The 20,565-nt window shown below is 37.7% G+C and overlaps 1 protein-coding gene across 48 annotated transcripts in view; it reads left to right on the forward strand.

Moving 5' to 3' along the window:
* Positions 1-20,565, forward strand: part of PTPRD (protein tyrosine phosphatase receptor type D) — a 1,485,253-nt gene that overhangs the window by 1,342,349 nt on the left and 122,339 nt on the right. For all 48 annotated transcript variants that reach the window (XM_060762309.2, XM_060762310.2, XM_060762317.2 and 45 more), the window contains one exon: positions 18,897-19,106. In XM_060762309.2, coding sequence (XP_060618292.2) covers positions 18,897-19,106 — 210 coding nt within the window. The remainder of the gene's footprint in view (positions 1-18,896; positions 19,107-20,565) is intronic.

A 20,565-nucleotide genomic window follows, 5' to 3' on the forward strand; every position in this document is an offset into this window, starting at 1 on the left:
TACATAAACATTAAAAATATTTATCTCAATATTAAAATACACCATTTAAAACTGTCCTAGTCATCTGCGTCAAATCTAATTGGCCTGGTAATCTTTCCTATTGCTGTTTTATTGCTCTGTTCCGTAAGCTTGGTCCCACAACCAAGTTTTTACCATCCTTCTAAAGGACAGGAGGGAGGGGGCCGACCTGATCTCATCAGGAAGGGAGTTCCATAGCCGGGGGGCAATCACCGAGAATGTCCTGTCTCTCATCCCTATCCAAGGAAACATAAAAGAGGCATTGACCCACCTCTATGTTTTCCACCACAATGCCGCTTCTAGCCTCTTTGAATGCTTACGTAGGAAAATAATGGTGGTGATAATCAGGTGCAGATAGCCCCCTGAGGTGGCTTTTCTTTCTCTGCAGAATGACCCTCAAACTTACCTACATGTCATATCAAAATCCACCTTATCTACACATAACCTGCCCTTTATGTGTAGATGAGGTCAGCTTATTCATAATTATTTATGGTAGAGTGGTGAACTGAGTAAACTCCACTGATGATTGGTGATTTACATATCAGAGGAATAGTATATCTACTCCAGGTTTTAGCATGAACAGTACAGTAGCTATTTATTGTGCTGAACCATATATTTCTTTTCTTTTTTCATTTTAAATTATTTTTTCCACAATTGCATTGCTGATATTGCGTAATTTAATCAAGATACAATGCAATACAATTACTTCCCCTCTTTCTTTCTTTCCTCCTCCTTGGTCTTCTCTGTGGACTCCTCGTTTCATGGGTAGGAGACATTGTTACTTTTAACATGTATGATGGATGTCTTCAAAGATTACAACTTGAGATTGGACCCTTGAGCTAATTGTTGTTTCTAGATAATTTTTGAGGTAATTTTTTTCCTGGTTCAAACCTATTCCAAGCTCTCTGTCCATAATCGTCTACCTTTTTTCTTTTTAAATAAAATTTAGAAATAATTCCCAATCTTTCTGTAGTTTGATTCCCTCCCCCCAAGCATGTGCCAATTTATCCATTTCTGCCAACTGGCTAAACGCGGTATGGATTCATTACAAAACACACATGGAAATCAACAGCCATAACTGATAAGCTCTATATAATTCAGAATTACAGTTTTGGCTGAAGAATAGGTTTTGTGTAATGCAAAACAAATGCTAAATTCAGTAGAGCACAAGAACAAATTTTTGAATCAGTGGATTTTTTTTTAATCTCCTGTGCAAATTTTAATATTCTGGTTCTCAAATTGTAGAATTGAATTCATACCTATGGACACAATAATGTGAAAAGTGAATCTCGAGAACACTAGTTCTGTATTACCTGGAAAATTGTTTTGAATGTGTTCCCTGGGGTGTACCTTTGTAGTGGCAGCAAAGAGGCCTTTGTTTATGGAGCATTTTTACTCAATAAATTCTACATTAAGAAAAAATGAATAAAACATACATAAAAATGAGCTACGGAAAAAAGCAACACATATGAAACTACCAAATAGATACTGAAGAGAAGCAAAAAGGAACTCAGAAATAAATCTTACTACATACCTACACACAAATCTAAATTACATAAATACATAACAAAAAATGACAACTAACAAAATAGAAAATGAAAAAGATGGTTCCCTACTACCTGTTCGATGGATGTGTTTTAATTCTTAAACATCCACCTTTCTCTGCTTTATCTATTAGTTACATTTCATTTATGCATTTAATGCATATTAATAAAACCAACAATCGCCATCTTTTTTCAAAAAAATCAGAGATTTCTGATCTTTAAAAAACATAGTTAATGGTTTTTCTTTAATCAAAATAGACAATTTATTCATTTCCACTAAACCATGTGATTGTATTAACCAGTCTTTAAAACATAGGTAATAAATGATACAGCCCAACAACACATGTTTTCTTGGTATCTTAGTTTATAAACTAGTTCCTGGGGCTATTTGGGGTGCTGATTCAGAAATTTGCATTGGATAGATTTCATCAGCTCTAGCTTCTTAGAAGTAGTTATAATGATTTTCTATGGGTGAGCAGATAATGGCAGGTATATGGCATATTTATTTATTTATTTACTTTGCTTATATACTGCTGTATCTCAAGCCCGAAGGCAACTCACAGCGGTTCACAAACAGTAAAAACAGTAGAAACAGCAGTGGTTCCATACAACATATAACAATTGACTTAACACATTATCCATAAATTACCAATAAGCAATTACAATGCACAATTATTACAAAAAACAACCGTACCCAATCTTCTCATCATCCAAGCGTAGTCCAGGTTCGTCATCCATTGTTCCATTCCTATGTTCCATTACCAGATTGCACTAAATTACTCAAACGCATATATCCTGTATCTCAAAAACAAGCGCTGACAGGGGAAAACTGGTGCCATTTTAGGAAGCAGCCGGTCATATATCCAGAAACAGGTCTAATATTTGGGGCACCAAAATGTTGTTGGCCAATGATAATTCTTCCATTGCTGCATATATGATATTTTTGCAGCTGTTGTCAAGTCATAAAGTATTTGTTCCTGTCTCTTTTCTAATTGATCAGTTTCAAAACAAAAAGTTCAAGTTGTAATTGGATGTTGATCTTTAATATATGTTTGGATCCAGTAGGTTTAGCTTTCACAAGTTCACCACATACAATAGAAAGATCCTTTTTGCTTATCCCATTTCCGACATGCATCTGATGTTACTTTATACATCAATGTTGCATAATTAAGTGCAAATTCTCTTTAAGGTCATTACACAAGCTGTATTTTTGTTTTCATATTATAATATTGGTCATTCTTCAACATACCTTGATACCTAACCATTGTTTCTTTGTCATAAAAAGCTTATGTTGAGACTCATAAATCCATATTTGCCAAATAAAATTCAATAAAGCCTTCTACCATTATTTTAAAAATTATATATTTTGCAATAATCAGTGTTATATGAAAGAGGAGCAACTAATTTCTATTGATAAGATTCTCCTCAACAGAAACAAGTTTAAACTCTGCAATCTCTGCATGTCCCTCTTAATTTCATTTTGCAACATAATTGATATAGCATGCAATTTGAGTTTGTCATTATAATACCTGGATATTTCTTTCCAACTGTCAGGAATCCTTCTGATTTGTAGAATTGAATTCATTATCTGTTGCAATGGTATTAGAAGGTCTTCTTCAAGGCATTTATAGTATATTGCAGGTAACCCATATGGCCTTGCCGGTTTCCCTGTAGCAGTTTTGTTTATGGCATCACAAATTTCTCTTACCATAATGGTACATTTATAGATCATTTGTATTCTTTTGCGATCTTGAGTAGATTCTGTTTAGCCATATATTTTTCTAATTTATCCCTTGGAACGTTTTGTCATTTATATAGAGAAGAATAAAATTGTGTTCTCTCTAATCACAGCATTACCTGCTTGCATTTTCACAATCATTTTTCTCTTTCTTTTTGAGTTTAAATGCTAGTAGTTCTCCAGGTTTGTTAGGAAATTCATAACACTTTTGTTTTGCATTTTTAAAACATTTTATCCATCTTGTCTACATTAGCATTAAGTCCCTCTTTAAATCTTTAATCTATCAATTATAGACTTTACAATAATGTTTAAAGTAATTTTTGAAGGGGGGGAATCTCATCCAAAATCAGTTGACTCTTTTCTAGCCTCTTTTTTAAGGTCACTGCTACATTGAAAAAAAATCCTTCTATGAATGCCTTACTCACTTCCCATATTATTATAATATCAGTTCCTTTGTCCCCCCCCCCCCCTCAATTCTCCTCCCCCCCAAATTGCTCATTTTCCCAGTGTTCCTTTATAATTCTTTCATTTCGAAAATTGATTTATTTAATCTCCATCTGAAACATTCTGCTAATCTTTTTTACCAGCAAGAACATAGAATTATGATCTGAAATTTGGTAATATCTCAAACTTCTTTGCCCTGATGGCCAAAGATTTTGAAACTGAAATAATTTAAAGTACTTGAACAAGATCTGTGTTTCAGGAAAATATCATATTTCACAAGAAGCCCCATTTTGAAGCCCCTTAAATAGGAAAAAAGTGTGCCTTAAAATCGGTAAAATACAGTAAAGTACATTCTTTTGTATTCTATTTCTGTATCTCCATTAATCAACTATCCCCAAGTTGTCTATTAACTCAAAACATATCTTTGGTAATTTGCCTTTTGTTATAAAGCAATTCCAACAATTTTTTTTCTCTAAGGTATTTTTTAAAGTTCAAACAGGAGGGTAAGTTCAAACAGGAACGCCCTTCCCATGGACATTATATCAGCCCCTTCGTTAATGGTGTTTCGAAGAAAACTAAAAACCTGGCTGTTCGAACAGGCGTTCGGTTAAACAATGCAATGTACACGATGAATATAGGAAACGGAATTATGGAAGATGAATTGGATCACTATTCTAGTTACGAGACGTTAATGTGTTGTTATTGATGTGTCATTTTGTATATTTGCTGTTAATGGTTTTTAAATTTTGTATGCTGTTGGATTGACTTTTGCTCTTGTTGTAAACTGCGTTGAGTCGCCTACAAGGCTGAGAAATTGCGGTATACAAGCAAAGTAAATAAATAAATTAGAACTTCTGGGCGGTTGGGCCTCCTTCCTGCTGCTGCAGTGGCCAGGAAGGTGCCTGTGTAGTCCATCCCAGGGATGTTATGGCCTATACCAAGCCAAATAGATCCAAGCATAGCAGGCCAGTATAAATCCATCCTTTCTTTCTTTCGGTTATTTAACTATTGAATCTTCTTATGTCAAACCTTTGTGTACTTTTTCATAAAGTACCTCGCTTTTAGCACCAAATATACTTAGAATCCTTTTATTTCAAAGGTAAATTTCAGTCCTTCCAAATGCTCCCATCTATATGAGGCCCTCTTCTATTTCAAGGTGTCCATCAAGACTCCATAGTATCTCTTGTACATAAAATTCTTGTTGGTACCTCCATAGTATCTCTTGTACATAAAATTCTTGTTGGTACCTCCTTGAATACTAGTATCTTTTCCCCCCATCTTCCATTTAGTCTTCTAGTGGTTGGTATGGTTGATTCCCTCATTCTGCCCTTGTCTTGGGGAAAAAATCCACTGCCACCCACCTCCATCACATCTTGAGCTGGCAATCACCACTGGAGCCATTTCTGCGAACTAGAGCACTTTCTTGAATGTCCAGGTGTCATCTTCTCACATCAGAGTTCCCATACAAAGGTCTTTTTCAAGATCAAATGTATCACTGCCTTTTCCAAGGTTGTAAGAAGCATGCTACCATTCCAAAATGTGTTAACCTATCTCTCAATCATCCCCATTACTTCAGTATAGCCAGCATACACAAGTCAGAGGAGAGGAGTAGAAGCAGAGCAAGATGAAGGTTGCACAGTTACACATGGTGTGTTCACATCTTCAGGAATCATTTTAAAAAGGCAGATCATCCAAATCTGTAATATCAGTACAATATGGACCTAGCAAACTTGTCATAACAGACTTCTAAGGGTTCTAGTACAAGAGAGAAAGATGGAAAGAGAATGTGTAGACTTTGCTAGATGAGACCTATAGTTTAGACACTTTAGAATGTAGAAACTAAAGGGAATCCTTGGTCATTCTGGTTTATTTTACAAAATATATAGCCCAGACTCCCTTCAAGTATATGTCAGCACAGATTCCATAGAATCTCAATATACCCTCCATGCAACAAATTCTGAATTGAGGCATAGCTATATATGCTTTGCTATCCAATCTCTTCTGCATCTGTGTGTTTGGCCTAATGATCTTCATTAATTATTATATGTTAAATTTATGTTAACAACATTATCTCTCAATTGGACACAGAACGAGCAATGCACAGTGCCAAATTTCTTCCCGTAATTTTATACCATCATGCCTGATGACAAGGTTTGGAGAACCCGGAAGCTCATGCTAATAATGTCCCACTTATAATATATTATAATAATAATAAAGGTGTTATTCGACTGATTGTTGTTATTACATGTTTAAAGCAGATAAGTAACATTTGCTTTAAGTGTGTGTGTGTGTGTGTGTGTGTGTCTTTTAAAAGGATTAGAGTTGTACCTAGCTGCCATATCCATGATTTTTAAAGAACACCAGTTCACTAAGGGCATCCCCAGACCATTTTAACTTGGAAAACTACAGAGATAAATGTCTTAACTTTAACAGATTCCATTTAGAATGCTGTAGATGACATTGAGCCTCCTTGCAATTAAGTTCTTCAGGTCTGTGCTTCTGTTTCCCATAACAAAGGGTCATTTTAATCATTGTGCAAGTTGTGGTGCATTAATCTGTATAATACTTTGATAAAGAACATTTATTAATTCAGAAACATTTGGGTCAGGATGGGCTCTTTCCCATTTTTTACGGTTACAATTGAGACCACACTGTAGAATTAATGGTGGAAGAAATAAGATATGCATTGACTGGAAAATGAAAATTGTTTCTGATAGAGAGCTGAAGCCCTTGATATATCTTTCAGAATTGCCTTCAATAGTAACTACTGAGACAAAAAAAGAATAATCAGTAGGCTACTCCTTACACTGACTCTGCAATTTCTAATTCTAAAAGCTTTTCTACTTAAAGTGGCACAGAGCAATAAAATGTGGCTAGACAACAAAATTGCTTTGAATGAAATTTTCCTGCTTCTTGGCAGGGGGTTGGACTGGATGGCCCATGAGGTCCCTTCCAACTCTATGATTCTATGATTCTATCCAAACAACCATAAGAGTCATAGAGAGAGGAAGGGAAGCAAAGAATCATCAAGTTCAATTTGGTTGGATTGATTTACTGGCATGGAATTAGTCCCTTCTAATTCCATCTGTAAGGATGTAATAATGCTGCCACCAAAAATATGCGAAGAAGTATTAATGCCACCAATTATTGTAAGGTATTTCCTAAAATGCTAAATTAAACTGCCACCATATGTATAGAGACGCTGGTATTAAAGTCTCTGTTTGTCCCTATTTGCGTTGTGAGGTGATTTTGGTAGAGTGGACTGCACCGAACGTAAAATCAATGGAGATGAGGCCGATTTAAAATAACAAAGAGAACAAGTTTATTGTTAAACAAAGCTTATTGTTGCAATATAAAGATGTTGAGCTTGGCATATGCTTGATGGTTACAATATGGCTTGGTTGAGATACATTCAGGCTATTGATGTTACAACTTATAAACTCTTTCTTTCAGTGAAGCGCTTTATTATTTCAGTGTTCCCTGTTATGAATATTCTCACTGTTTGTCCTATACTGGATCAAACCACTGATCTCCAGTTTTCCACTACTGGCGATCCTAAAACCCCTCTGTTAGCTCTTTTAACTCAAGCAACCTAACAGAGTTTTTCCCTTCAGCTCCCTTGCTGAAGAAATATTCACGAACACACTAAAAACTAACTGAATCTACACTGCTTCACTTCTCAGAGTCCCTAACTGACTCTGCTCCTCTTCTCAGGATTTCTTCCTCCTGACTAAGCTACTTCCTCAGAGTCCCTTCCTGACTCTGCTACTCTCCCAGAGTCCTTATCTGACTCTGCTCCTCTTCTCAGGATCTCTTCCTCCTGACAGAGCTACCCTCTCAGAGTCCCTAACTGACTCTGCACCTCTTCTCAGGGTCTCTTCCTCCTGACTGAAACTTAACTGTCACTTTCAAACCTTTTTCTCTTTTAGCTCCGCCCACCTCCTCTTCAGCCTTGTCTCCATGGCAACCTATCCCTCACAGCTAGGCCATAGGCAACCAATGTAAAACACAAATACAGATATTAACACATTATAATAAACACTTTATAACAAGCACTTCTGTACACCTTCCCCCCCCCCCAGAAAAATTATTTTTGGACCATTCTCAATCCCAGAATGGCAAAAATAATTCCACATATTATTCAACAATAAATATATACAACATTTCTGGAAGGCAAACATATTACGGTTAAATACATTTCAATTACACATACATACAAACCTTTAACCTACGAAATTCTAGATAAGGCGTCCGCAACTATGTTCCGTTTACCTGAAACATGTTTAATTTCAAATATAAAATCCTGTAAACATAAACTCCATCTTAACAATTTGTTATTCGTACCTTTCACATTATCTAGCCATTTTCATTTGTTGACATACTATATTCATCAGAATGCCATTTTTTACTTAAAACTTCCACAACCTCTCTACGCTGTGGTTGGGACAATTCTATGTTCATATCTACTCGATCTAAATTTTTGTACTGTTCACGATCACCCTCCCAAAAAGAAAAGGGACCGGATTCTTCTTCCGAAACAACAAAACATACATTAGCAGACCTTTCAACATAAGGCTTTAACATGTTTACATGAACCCTTCTTTCCACATTGGAATGTTCATCATAAATATCATAGTTTATCTGGTTGTGCTTTCTGATGATCTTCCAGGGTCCAGACCAATCCAATTGAAGTTTGTTGGTTTTGTTGGGAGATAAAAATAAAACTTCATCTCCGATGCTGAAGATCTTTGGTTTAGCAGTAGAATCATAGTAGTCTTTCTGTCTCTGCTGAGCCGCAAGTAAATGTTCTTGAGCAATGTTCCTAGCTAGTTGCATTGTTGCTTGAAGATCCTTTAAATACTCCGACACTGGAACTGGATCCGTTGTTGGACTTTCTTCCCAATATTCCCTTATCAGGTCTAAGGGACCACGAGCTTTCCTTCCATATAGCAATTCAAATGGACTGTAGCCAGTACTGTCATGAGGGACGGTCCTGTAGGCGAATAACAGTTGTTGCAATTTGACGTCCCAATCGTATGGCTTCTCTTGACTGTAAGACTTTATCATTTTGACTAAAGTCTTGTTCATATTTTCAACTAGTCCATTTGTCTGTGGGTGGTAAGCTGTTATTATTATTATTATTATTATTATTATTATTATCTTTATTTGTACCCCGCTAGCATCTCCCAGAGGACTCGATGCGGCTTACACAGGCCGAAGCCTCAAAACACAATACAATAAGAACGTAACATCACAATAACAAAGCAAATCAGACAATGAGCAAAATAACATAACTCCACAATAACTAAGCAAATCAAACAATAAGCAAAATAACGACAATGGCAGTACATCAAGACCTTATTAAAAACTGGTTCGGCCGGCGCACTGGGGTACAAGGGTTAAAAGTGCTGAAATGGCAGGAGGCACGTAAGGTTAAAAGTGCGATGTGCAGCGACAATTTGTTATGCTAAGGTGCTACTAGGACTTGGGGTGGGGATTCCTAGTCTGGGAAGGCACAACGGAACAGCCAAGTTTTTAAGTTCCTTCTGAAAACGGCTAGAGTGGGGGCCTGTCTGAGATCTTTTGGGAGGGCGTTCCAAAGTCGGGGGGCCGCCACAGAAAAGGCCCTGTCCCGTGTCCCCACCAAGCGCGCTTGCGACGTGGGTGGGATCATGAGCAGGGCCTCTCCAGATGACCGTAACGAGCGCGTGGGTTCGTAGATGGTGATGCGGTCACGCAGGTAGGGTGGTCCCAAACCGTTTAGGGCTTTGTAGGTGAGCACCTGCACCTTGAAGTCAGGTGTCTGATTCCACATAACTCAAGCAATTTCGACATAAGTCTGGAAGTAAACTGGGTTCCCAAATCTGAAACCAATTCTCTAGGATAACCAGTTCTTCCCCAAATGGATAACAGTGCATTTGCAATCGTTGTTGTCTCGATGTTAGTTAGAGCTACAGCCTCTGGATATCTTGTGGCGTAGTCAATCATGGTTAAAATGTATCGGTAACCACGTCTGCTTGGTTTACGAAGAGGACCCACTATGTCAATGCCTACTCTGTAAAATGGTTCTCCAATTATTGGCATAGGGATCATAGGAGCTTTAACTTTATCCCTTCCAGTACTCAATCTCTGGCAGATGTCACAAGACTGGCAAAACTCTTTGATCTTCTGGAACATGCCAGGCCAATAAAAGTTCTTAGTGATTCTCTTTGTGGTTTTCCTCACACCCAAATGTCCACCTTGAGGGTTTTCGTGTGCCACCCTCATCAGCTGTTCTCTAAAACTTTGAGGCACTACAATTTGACTACATGTCACTGATCCTTCTGTCGACTTCACATTTCTGTTTTCTCTATATAAGACACCACTCTTTAACACAAACTCGGAGGGCTGTTCTTTTGCCGATATTGTGGGGTTTTGAGCCACAGCGAATAGGGGTTTAAGAGATTCATCGGCTCCTTGTTCCTGCCGAATCTCCTCAACTCCTCCCGTCTTCTCAACAAGCTCAGCAACCGTAGCGCTGGATTCCGGACTCTCATCCCCATCCTGTTGTATGGCAAAACACATGGCTTTTTGATCAGGGCTTTCGTTGTTATGATCTTTCTCCTCACACGACGTCCTCCAGCTTTCAATCTCCTTAGCCAAATCATTTCCAATTAAACATTTGTATGGTATGTCAGGACTGACTGCAAAATCCCACATACCCTTCCATCCTTCATATTCTATTGGCAAAGTCACTACTGCTGTTGGTATCGCAGGTCCTAAACCTTTTAATCTTATTTCAGAGGTTGGCTGCTGAAATTTTTGAGGTATTATTTCTGGGTGCACTATACACACTTCAGAGCCTGTATCTCGAAGTCCTTTCATGTTTCTGTTGTCAATAGAAATGGATTCTAAGTAATCCTTAGATGGGCTGTTTGACAAGATGAACAAACATTGTTTCTCTTGAGGCGCTGAGCCTGAACTCTCCTTTGACACAGTATCTGGTTCTCCCTTTGGTGTTTCTTTTATTTTATTCACAAATAGGGTTGTTTTCTCTTTCCTTAACAGGGGACATTGATACTTTATATGGTCCCATTTTCCACACTGATAGCACCTTCTTTTTACCTCAGGAGCAGTTTGTCTTGTTACACTCTGCCTCCTATAGATGGTGTTTTCTAAGTCAGAACCCTTTTCTTGCTGTTGGCGCGTTTGTTGTTGATAAAATGGCTGCCTGTTTGTTCTTTTGTCATTTGGCAGATCTTCTCTTTTGAATCCTTCTTTTAGGGTTGTTATTTGATCTGCCATAACCGCTGCCTCTACAATAGTGGATGGCTTGCGATCCTGAATCACCCAGCGAATATCATAAGGCACTAATTGGAAAAATTGTTCCAGCTTTAAAAGTTCTCTCAGCTGTTGAAAATCTTCTACCTCAGATGTCCTCAGCCAACTATCGAACAGTTGAGACAATTTTGAGGCCACCTGAGCAAAACTGTGGGTTTTATCTTTCTTTAATGTCCTGAACTTAAATCTGTAATATTCAGGAGTCAATCTAAACTCTTGTTGAATCTGTTTCTTAAACAGATCATAGTCTCCATAAGACTCCTCAGGCATCTGTCCATAAATCTGTAAAAGTTTCCCACTTATCTGAGGCCTAAGGTATGTCATCCATTTTTCCTTAGCCACCCCAAAATCTCGACAACATCTCTCAAAAGAGATTAGAAATTTCTCTGGATCATCGTCCTTGGTAAATTTGGGGAATTTCTTTGTCAAATCTGGGGTGTCCACTCCAGATCTCCCTTCCTGGATATCACTGGATGTTTGAGACAAAGCTAATCTTTGCTTCTGCAGCTCAAACTCCATTCTCTTCAATTCTAACTCCTGTTCTCTATCTTTTTGTCTTTCTTCCATCTCCAATTCTCTCTCTCTTTGTCTTTCTTTTGCCTCTATTTCCAATCGTTTCATCTCTAGTTTGTACTTATAAGCCATTTCTGACATAGGCACTGGCTCTGTCTCTGCTTCAGAGCCCGAACTTTCTTCTTGGTCTCCCTCTTTTTCCTCAGCAAGCTTTCTCTGCCGCCTGGTAGCCATATTCCAACAACTTTTACCTCACAACTTAATCCTAAATTAATCTTAAGGCACTCGATCAGTTGTTAAACGAATCCCGTTGCTGCCGCCAAAAATTGTAAGGATGTAATAATGCTGCCACCAAAAATATGCGAAGAAGTATTAATGCCACCAATTATTGTAAGGTATTTCCTAAAATGCTAAATTAAACTGCCACCATATGTATAGAGACGCTGGTATTAAAGTCTCTGTTTGTCCCTATTTGCGTTGTGAGGTGATTTTGGTAGAGTGGACTGCACCGAACGTAAAATCAATGGAGATGAGGCCGATTTAAAATAACAAAGAGAACAAGTTTATTGTTAAACAAAGCTTATTGTTGCAATATAAAGATGTTGAGCTTGGCATATGCTTGATGGTTACAATATGGCTTGGTTGAGATACATTCAGGCTATTGATGTTACAACTTATAAACTCTTTCTTTCAGTGAAGCGCTTTATTATTTCAGTGTTCCCTGTTATGAATATTCTCACTGTTTGTCCTATACTGGATCAAACCACTGATCTCCAGTCTTCCACTACTGGCGATCCTAAAACCCCTCTGTTAGCTCTTTTAACTCAAGCAACCTAACAGAGTTTTTCCCTTCAGCTCCCTTGCTGAAGAAATATTCACGAACACACTAAAAACTAACTGAATCTACACTGCTTCACTTCTCAGAGTCCCTAACTGACTCTGTTCCTCTTCTCAGGGTCTCTTCCTCCTGACTAAGCTACTTCCTCAGAGTCCCTTCCTGACTCTGCTACTCTCCCAGAGTCCTTATCTGACTCTGCTCCTCTTCTCAGGATCTCTTCCTCCTGACAGAGCTACCCTCTCAGAGTCCCTAACTGACTCTGCACCTCTTCTCAGGGTCTCTTCCTCCTGACTGAAACTTAACTGTCACTTTCAAACCTTTTTCTCTTTTAGCTCCGCCCACCTCCTCTTCAGCCTTGTCTCCATGGCAACCTATCCCTCACAGCTAGGCCATAGGCAACCAATGTAAAACACAAATACAGATATTAACACATTATAATAAACACTTTATAACAAGCACTTCTGTACACCATCATTGTTAGAACTGTCTAGCAATGAATCTGCAACAGTGAAGCCATTGAGAAACCATATTTAGTGCTTCCCTATACATATGCGTATAGAGCAGCACTAAATATGGTTTCTCAATTATTTCAAGTAGTTCTTCATTTGGGGATGACAGTTCCCCTGTTTTCATGCAGTTTATTTGAACAGCAAAACAGTTTATGTGAACAGAGTGTTAAATCCTTACCTCAATCTTTGTCTGGAGAATCTAGATTCCTATCATTGTTGGATTTCCGTCGTTCATTCATTCCTTTTTATGTTTTTCTCCAGTCTTCTAAAATACAATTTCTGCATCAGTGCAAGCAAGTGTTTTGAGACCTTAAAAGCTACCTGAGCTTTAAAGGATTCCTTTTTACAGGTCATATGCTTTTTCTTGCTTTTTGTTAATTGCTGTGAGACAGTTAGTGATGAATAGTATTTCTTTGTTGTCCCAGTACCAGTCACTGTTTCCATGGTGAAAACAGTCCTTATTTCCGATTTTATCTCCTGAATTGTTATGTATGTGTACATATCACGGTGGTACTATTTTGTCATTTTAGAAAACAAAGGAAAGAAATTATTAACAAAAACAACCTTTGGAGTATGAGGCTCTTAATTAGAGCTGTGCAAAAATTTGGACACGGGGCATAAGTCATAATTATTTTGGCAAATTTGTACTTACAATCAATTTACAAACTCTGAGCCGAGCCCCTGCTGGACTCAGATGAATCAAAACACCTATCTCTGAAATTTTCAGAAGATATTCTTTTATTTTGTATGCCTCCACGAGTCAGCTTGTTTTTGAGCACAAGCAAACTATCCTGGAAGGCTCAGCCAAATGTGCTCCATCACATGTTCTCCTCAACCTGAGGGAGAGGTGAAGAGAGGAGGCAGAACCCCAGTAGCAACCAACCATCTAGCAGCCACGCCGCTTCCTTTCTTGTCATTCTGAGAGAGAAATTGATCGAGGTATCAGAAGCTTATTTTTGGCTGTTCTCCAATGCTTTTGCATGCAGCCGCCAGCTTTTTAATCTAGCAGCCACAGCCAGCCAGAAGCAGCAGCTAGCCACAGCTTAGGATTCCTTTAGGATCATTTTGCTAGCCTAGCAGCCAGCAACCAGCAGTCAGGCACTGCAGCCACAGCTTAGGAGCCCTTTAGGATTGTTTTCTTTGTGTGCATGGAGGTTTTCTATTTGCTAGGATTCATATATTTTTTTTTGGGGGGGGGGGGTCCATTTACAAAGGATTCACTAAGGAGTAGTGTGGCCAAGGTGCTGAAATGGAAATAAGTTATTTAAAAATCAGTGGATGTGCAAATCTTTCTGAAACTTTGAAGGAATGGTTCCCTATACAGATGTCATTGTACACAAATTAAAGGTAATAGCTCTTGTAGGTTTTTTAATGTTATTTGTAAAAACTTTAAAGGTTTCTCAGAAATCAGTGGATGAGTGAAACATTTTGAAACTTGGAGAAGGGGGCTTACAGTGGTAAACGTGCCCTTTAGGTGTGGCAAGTCTCATCCTGATAACCATAAAAATTACAGAGAAACAAGCCCCTGAAGTGTTCCCATTTGCACGAATGGGAGGAATAACAAAACAAAATATTAAAGAGTTTTGGTGAAACAAAACAGACCCCTTAAGATTGTTTGGAAACACTTAACAAAATGGAGCATATTAATTTTGTATCTCAAAATGAAATGGGTATTTCACATTTTGCACACCTACTGTTCAAATGAATCTCCCAATAATAATAAATAGGAAGCAGTAGCATACTTCCAAACAAGAAACTTCTAGTAAACATTAAAAAGGATCTTTGCTGAATATGACTTATATCTGCATTTAAAAAGTAGATAGATTTTGGCTACAGAATGGCATTACTAAGTAATATAGGGCTCTATAGAGCAGTGTGTGGAAACCTCACTTTCAATTAATAGCAGAAAATGAATTTCTCAGTAGCATATTGAAATATGTAATTAAGTGTAAATGAACAGAGAACTCATCTTAAGGACAAAGGCCAGAAATTTAATTTCCCCCCATTTTTCACATTTCAGGATGTATGTATTTATTTATTTATTAAAAATATTTGCACAATATATAGCATTTCCTCCTAAATACAGGTTGAGTATCTGCTAGGACAGAATTATTTTGGATTTCTTTTCTTTTCTTTATTTTTGTATTTTTTTTGTATTTTGGAATGCCTATATTTGTACACAGTGATATTTTTCAAGATGAGATCCAATTCTAAACATGAAATTGTTTATGTTTTATATACACCTTGCACACATAGCCAGGAGGTAATTTTATACAATATTTTAATAATTTTGTGCATGAACAAAGTTTGTGTTTATTGTACTATCAGAAAATGAAGATGTCACTATATCAGCCACCCATGTGGACAGTTTCAGATTTTGAAGGGTTTTGGATTTCTGGATAAGGGCTTCTAATTTTTATCACTACTTTCCTCATTTTTCTTTTTTTCAAACCACTTTGTATTTATGATGGTTGCAAAAGAAAAAAGAAATCCATTCTTCAGCATACACAAGTTATCATCCATATGGAAAAAGAATGTAAGTCTGAGCCCCATAGCAATCACAAAATGAATTTCTAAATATTGTTTTGAAATGGAAAAGAGTATCTTATTAATTTGATTTTAAGGGTATTTGAGAGCATACTTTTATTAGTTCACTGCTGTTCAAATTAGTCTTGATGGAGTTGGGGGGAACACCTCAGAGGATATGTATGATAGTAATACTATATGACAACAGCATAATCTATCTATAAAATATGAATGAAGATCTTTTCATTGATGCAAATTAGTATGTATATGAGATATTGACAGGAGCCACAAATAAAGAACTACACAAGTGAATAACAATTTCCTACAGTGATTCTTGGTCTAGTTTGTACTTATGCCTTAGGGCCCTTCCAGACATGGTAGAAACCTTTGGTTTCTGTCCTCAAACCAAACCCTGGGCTTTCCCTTGAGGGTTGACTAGATGCCATCTTGGATTGTCCAATGGTTCTGCAGTCCCAGGGATTAATCCCCTCAACCATCTCAGTTCTTCGGTGCTCACCCCTCCAGCCTCCCATTTCCCCCAAAAAACTTAACCAGAGGTACCTGCACAGTACTGATGCATGAAAATGACATCAGGAAGTGACCGGAGAGAAATCCCTCCCTCCACCACCTCCTCACCCAGCATTTTCACAGTATCAGACTGACCCTCTTGACCCAGCATTTTCATGTGTACTGAGCAGAGGGGCCTTGCTGCTGGCAGGCCCCTCCGGTAAATTTTTTTGGAGGGGAAGGGGCGCTGGAAAGGAGCAATGGGCACCCTCCCACTCCGTCAGGCTCCAAGAACCTGAAGAGCCAGGATGGTTGTTGGGATTGATCCCTGGGACTGCAGAAGCAGTCCCAGGAGTCAGTCCCCACATTACCAGGACCTGGAACTATCTAGACCTTAGCTTAGTCCAGATGTTTCCAGGTGTCAAATTATTGCGGAGCAAACTGGGAAAACCAAAATTTCTCTGCATTAATTTGCTTTCTATTGAGGCATGGTTTGGACACCTCAGGTAAAAGTGAGACAGGTCCCGTGTTTTGTGCCTGCTTGGAAGGACCAGGCAGGCACAAAACATGGGATCTGTCTCGCTTTTACCTGAGGTGTCCAAACAACACCTCTATCACTGGTAATCACTGATATGTCTGCACTATTTATTCACTTAGTTTTGTAATGGCTATTCTAATAATAGACATTTCATCAACCAGGCTTCAAAGCCATCATTTTGGGCTTAGAACTGACTTTAATAAGGGTCAGCCTCAGCTATGATTAGTACTGATACAACATCAAAATTTGCTTCTTTCCTCTTTCTTTCCTACACTCTGTTTTATCATTTTCCCCACCCCGTGTTTCTTTTAACTTGCATTATACTCCAGCTCTCCTTTTCCCACTATTCCCTCTCACACATACCTGGCAAGGAATTTTGTATAGTTTATCATATTTTTATTAAACATTTACTAGGAGAATGGAGGGTGTAGGGACAGGGGAAGGCAAAGGAAAAATTAGAGGATAATAGATTAGTTATTGGTTAGTTGCATCTTTACAAATGTCTAAAATGTAGCAAAGAAAAAACAAAGAGGGTGAGGGTTTTTGAGGTATGAGGAGTTCTTTTACAAAATTATCATTGATACAACTAAGTCTTCATCTCTATTTCTTTAATACATATTTCATAAAATATTGTGGATTCTGACAATTTTAATTTTAAGTCAAGTGGTTGTATCTTCTTATGTCTTCTCAAATTGTCTCCAGGTCTTCATATATTCTTTTCCAGCTCTTTTTCAATGGAAATTGATCTTAATATTTTATAACAGATTATTTCACATTAAATCTTTTCTTAAATTATTTATTATTAATATCTACTAAGCAAGTTCTACAATTTTCATTTAGATTGTTAGTAGGTTAGTATTTATATCATTCTATCACTATCATGCTGTATCTCTTTCTTTATTACATCAAATATATTTTTCATGTACAACTCTTGGGTTCAAGAACTCTTCTGATTTAACCATAATCACTCAGTATGATAATATCCTTAAAGTCATTTTTTGAGAACTTTCTCTAGTTGATCACATTTTCAATTTGATTTGTGGAAATAACAAATAGTGGTTGATAGAGTAATTAATTTAAGGAGGAATGCTCAAATTTTGTAATAAGATCTGGTTAGAAATTGGGAAGTTTAGCACGTGTACCATTGGCTTGTGTTTGACTCAGTGAAGTTCTTGAAATTCAGTTTTGGTGGGGATTTTTTATATTCGTGTATGTGTAAGTGAAAATGTATGTGGGTTTATGATTAAATTTCCAGTTCCTCTTAATCTCTCTGAACACATCTACACTAATACTGGAATGCATCTTGGAACCACTGTGGGAGGAACTGGTGTTTAGATTGAGAGGTCTTGGGCTGGTTTGAGGCCAGGAAGGTGATTGCATTAACAGATTTGTTTTTGATTGTGTGTCAGTTCTCTAGAAGCATGGAAGGTGGGGGGGAGGGAAGAAAAGTGACAGTTAGGAGTGGAGGTAATCAATTTTACTGCCCCCCGCCCCCCATCAGTTAGCCTCCTGCAGCCAGCCATGCTAGCATTTTTCTGCAACCTCATTACTCTCTCATTCTGAATTCTACAAAGCGAATCATCAATTGCAGGTGTCTACATTCTGCTGAGCTGATTTCACCCTCAGATCCGAGGTGTAGTGGGATGTGCTGTAGCACATTAAAGGACATAACTCTTTTTAAATGCATATCCTTTACTTCATGCTGCAGCACATATTTGAAGTGGCCATCACAGTTTCGATTTGGCTTGGAACTGAATTAATTGTGCAGATTAACAAAAAAACCAAAAAAACAAAAACAAAACATCCCTCTTGTCAGTTTTTCATTTGGCAACATAATTGCAAATTAATTGTATTGAAAGGATCTAATGATTTGGGATGATCTGGAATGGAGTGCAAATTAATTCAAAGGTTGTTTTAGTTTATTTAATTAACAAATTTATTGACTGACTTTGTTGTCTGTGAAGTGTAAATGAATTATAGTAATTATTTCTAATTTTGCATACAGCAATATAAATAAGCAATTTCTATAAACATTTTGTGTCAAATGAGCCACATTCGCAAAACATTTATGTATTTAGACTCAATCTATGTTTCTCTTGTCTGATGATGGAGAACATTTGTTGTTGACAATAAGTAGCAATGAGATTTATGGACAACCCTTTACAATTTTGCTCAAAACGTAAGCCCTATTGAGTTCAATAGGACTTACTCCCATGTAAATGCATATAGATTTGAAGTTCATTGTACGTAAGATTTGGGACTAAATAAGGATAAATTGCATTTTTATAATTTCAAGGATTCAACTGATTTTTAATCAGCCTGACAATGAGTTACATCAGTTTTGTTTATCTTTCTGATTTTCTTCTATCCATCTCAATATCTTTTTCTTCCTACCCTAAAGCTACTTAAGGAGATAGCACGGAAGCGCAGAAGCATTCGTTTGGGAAGAGAAGTGGATTTAAAGCCATATATTGCAGCACACTTTGACGTTCTTCCTACTGAGTTCACCCTGGGAGATAAGAAACTGTATGGTGGATTTGAGAACAAGCAGCTCCAGAATGGCCAGGAATATGTTGTCTTTATTTTAGCTGTTATGGAACACTCAGAATCTGTAAGTTGGCTACAGGTTTATAGATGTTGATCTGTTCCTAATTGTACCCCTTGGACATTGTTGTAATTTTTCTTGATGTGCTTTCTATTTTTCTTTTTCTTTCTTTCTTTTTTTTTTGCATCTTCTGTAAGGATAAAGATGTGTAACGTGTAAAGTCATGCTTATCAAAAAGATTGACTGGGGGCACTTCCCGACAGTCGTATAATCCAGGACTAAGAAGTAGGGCAAAAAATCATGGAACCTGAAAGCAAGTCCAAACACGGAGCTCTCAATCCCAACAATTATTCCCCATGTGCCCTGAAAGGTTTATTTGTAGTGGATTTTAGAAATCCACAAAACGGGTGCAGGACATTTGCCAAAAGTTTTCTTTGAATTTATTTTATTACTACTAATGCTCTGAGATGCGCTGGACCTCATAAGCGCTGATGCAGATATATGAATGTGCAGACAAGCAAATTTCTTGTTATTTGCATGGCGTGATTTTAATACTGAATGTAATCTTAAAATGTTTAATATGTATTAATTTTAATTCAATTGATTTTAAGCTTAGTGTTTGTATTTGTTTAAGGCATTGAATAATTGCCATATGTAAGCTGCCATTAATCCCTCTTGGGGTAGAGAAAGATGGTAATAGGGCAAATAAATAAATAAATAAACACTCCTCACCCTCCTGCTTCCTTTATGCCCTCTTAAACCCTTCTTCTCTTTGGGGTCACATGCCTGCCATAGTGGTGTCCGCTGTGTAAATTCAAGCTCTTTCATAAATATGAGAACAAAGGAGTGGTTGTAGAGAGTTTTCATGGGAATTGCTTTCCATTGTGCTTCCCTTTAGCCATCTGTTTACAGCCCTCAGCCAATGCAGCGAATCGGCACATTTTCAACAAGTGTCATCTAGCCACCATCCCTCCCCCCTTTTATCCTGGTTTCTCTTGGATTTAGAAGGGCCCTTGCTTATCTCTGGCACTTTCTCTATGTGTTTTATTTATTTCATTTATGCCCTACTTTTTTCCTAATATGGGCCCCATATTATGCCTGCTGTATAGAAAACTCATGGGTTACCAAAATGCAGCCACAGTGGACCCACCACGAGTTCTGCATCTTGACTCTACGTGTTGATATGCTGTAGAATTGATGCAGTTTAATGCTGTTTTAACTGCCATGGCTCAATGCTAGGCTCAATTGTAGTTTTACAAAGTCTTTAGTCATGTCTGCTAAAGACTTCTTACCAAATTACAAATCCCAGGATTCTATAGCATTGAGCCATGGCAGTTAAAATGATGCCAAGTAGCATTTATTCCACAATGTAGATGCGCCCTCTGTTTGGCTTTGTACATATGTTGACATATGGTCTAAAGCAATGTTTCTCAACCTGTGGGTCCACAGGCATTTTGGCCTATAGCTCCCAGAAATCCCAGCCAATTTACCAGCTACTAGGATTTCTGGTCGTTGAAGGTGAAAA

Source organism: Anolis sagrei, chromosome 2 (genome assembly GCF_037176765.1).
Source record: "Anolis sagrei isolate rAnoSag1 chromosome 2, rAnoSag1.mat, whole genome shotgun sequence".
Classification (NCBI taxonomy): Eukaryota; Metazoa; Chordata; class Lepidosauria; order Squamata; family Dactyloidae; genus Anolis; species Anolis sagrei.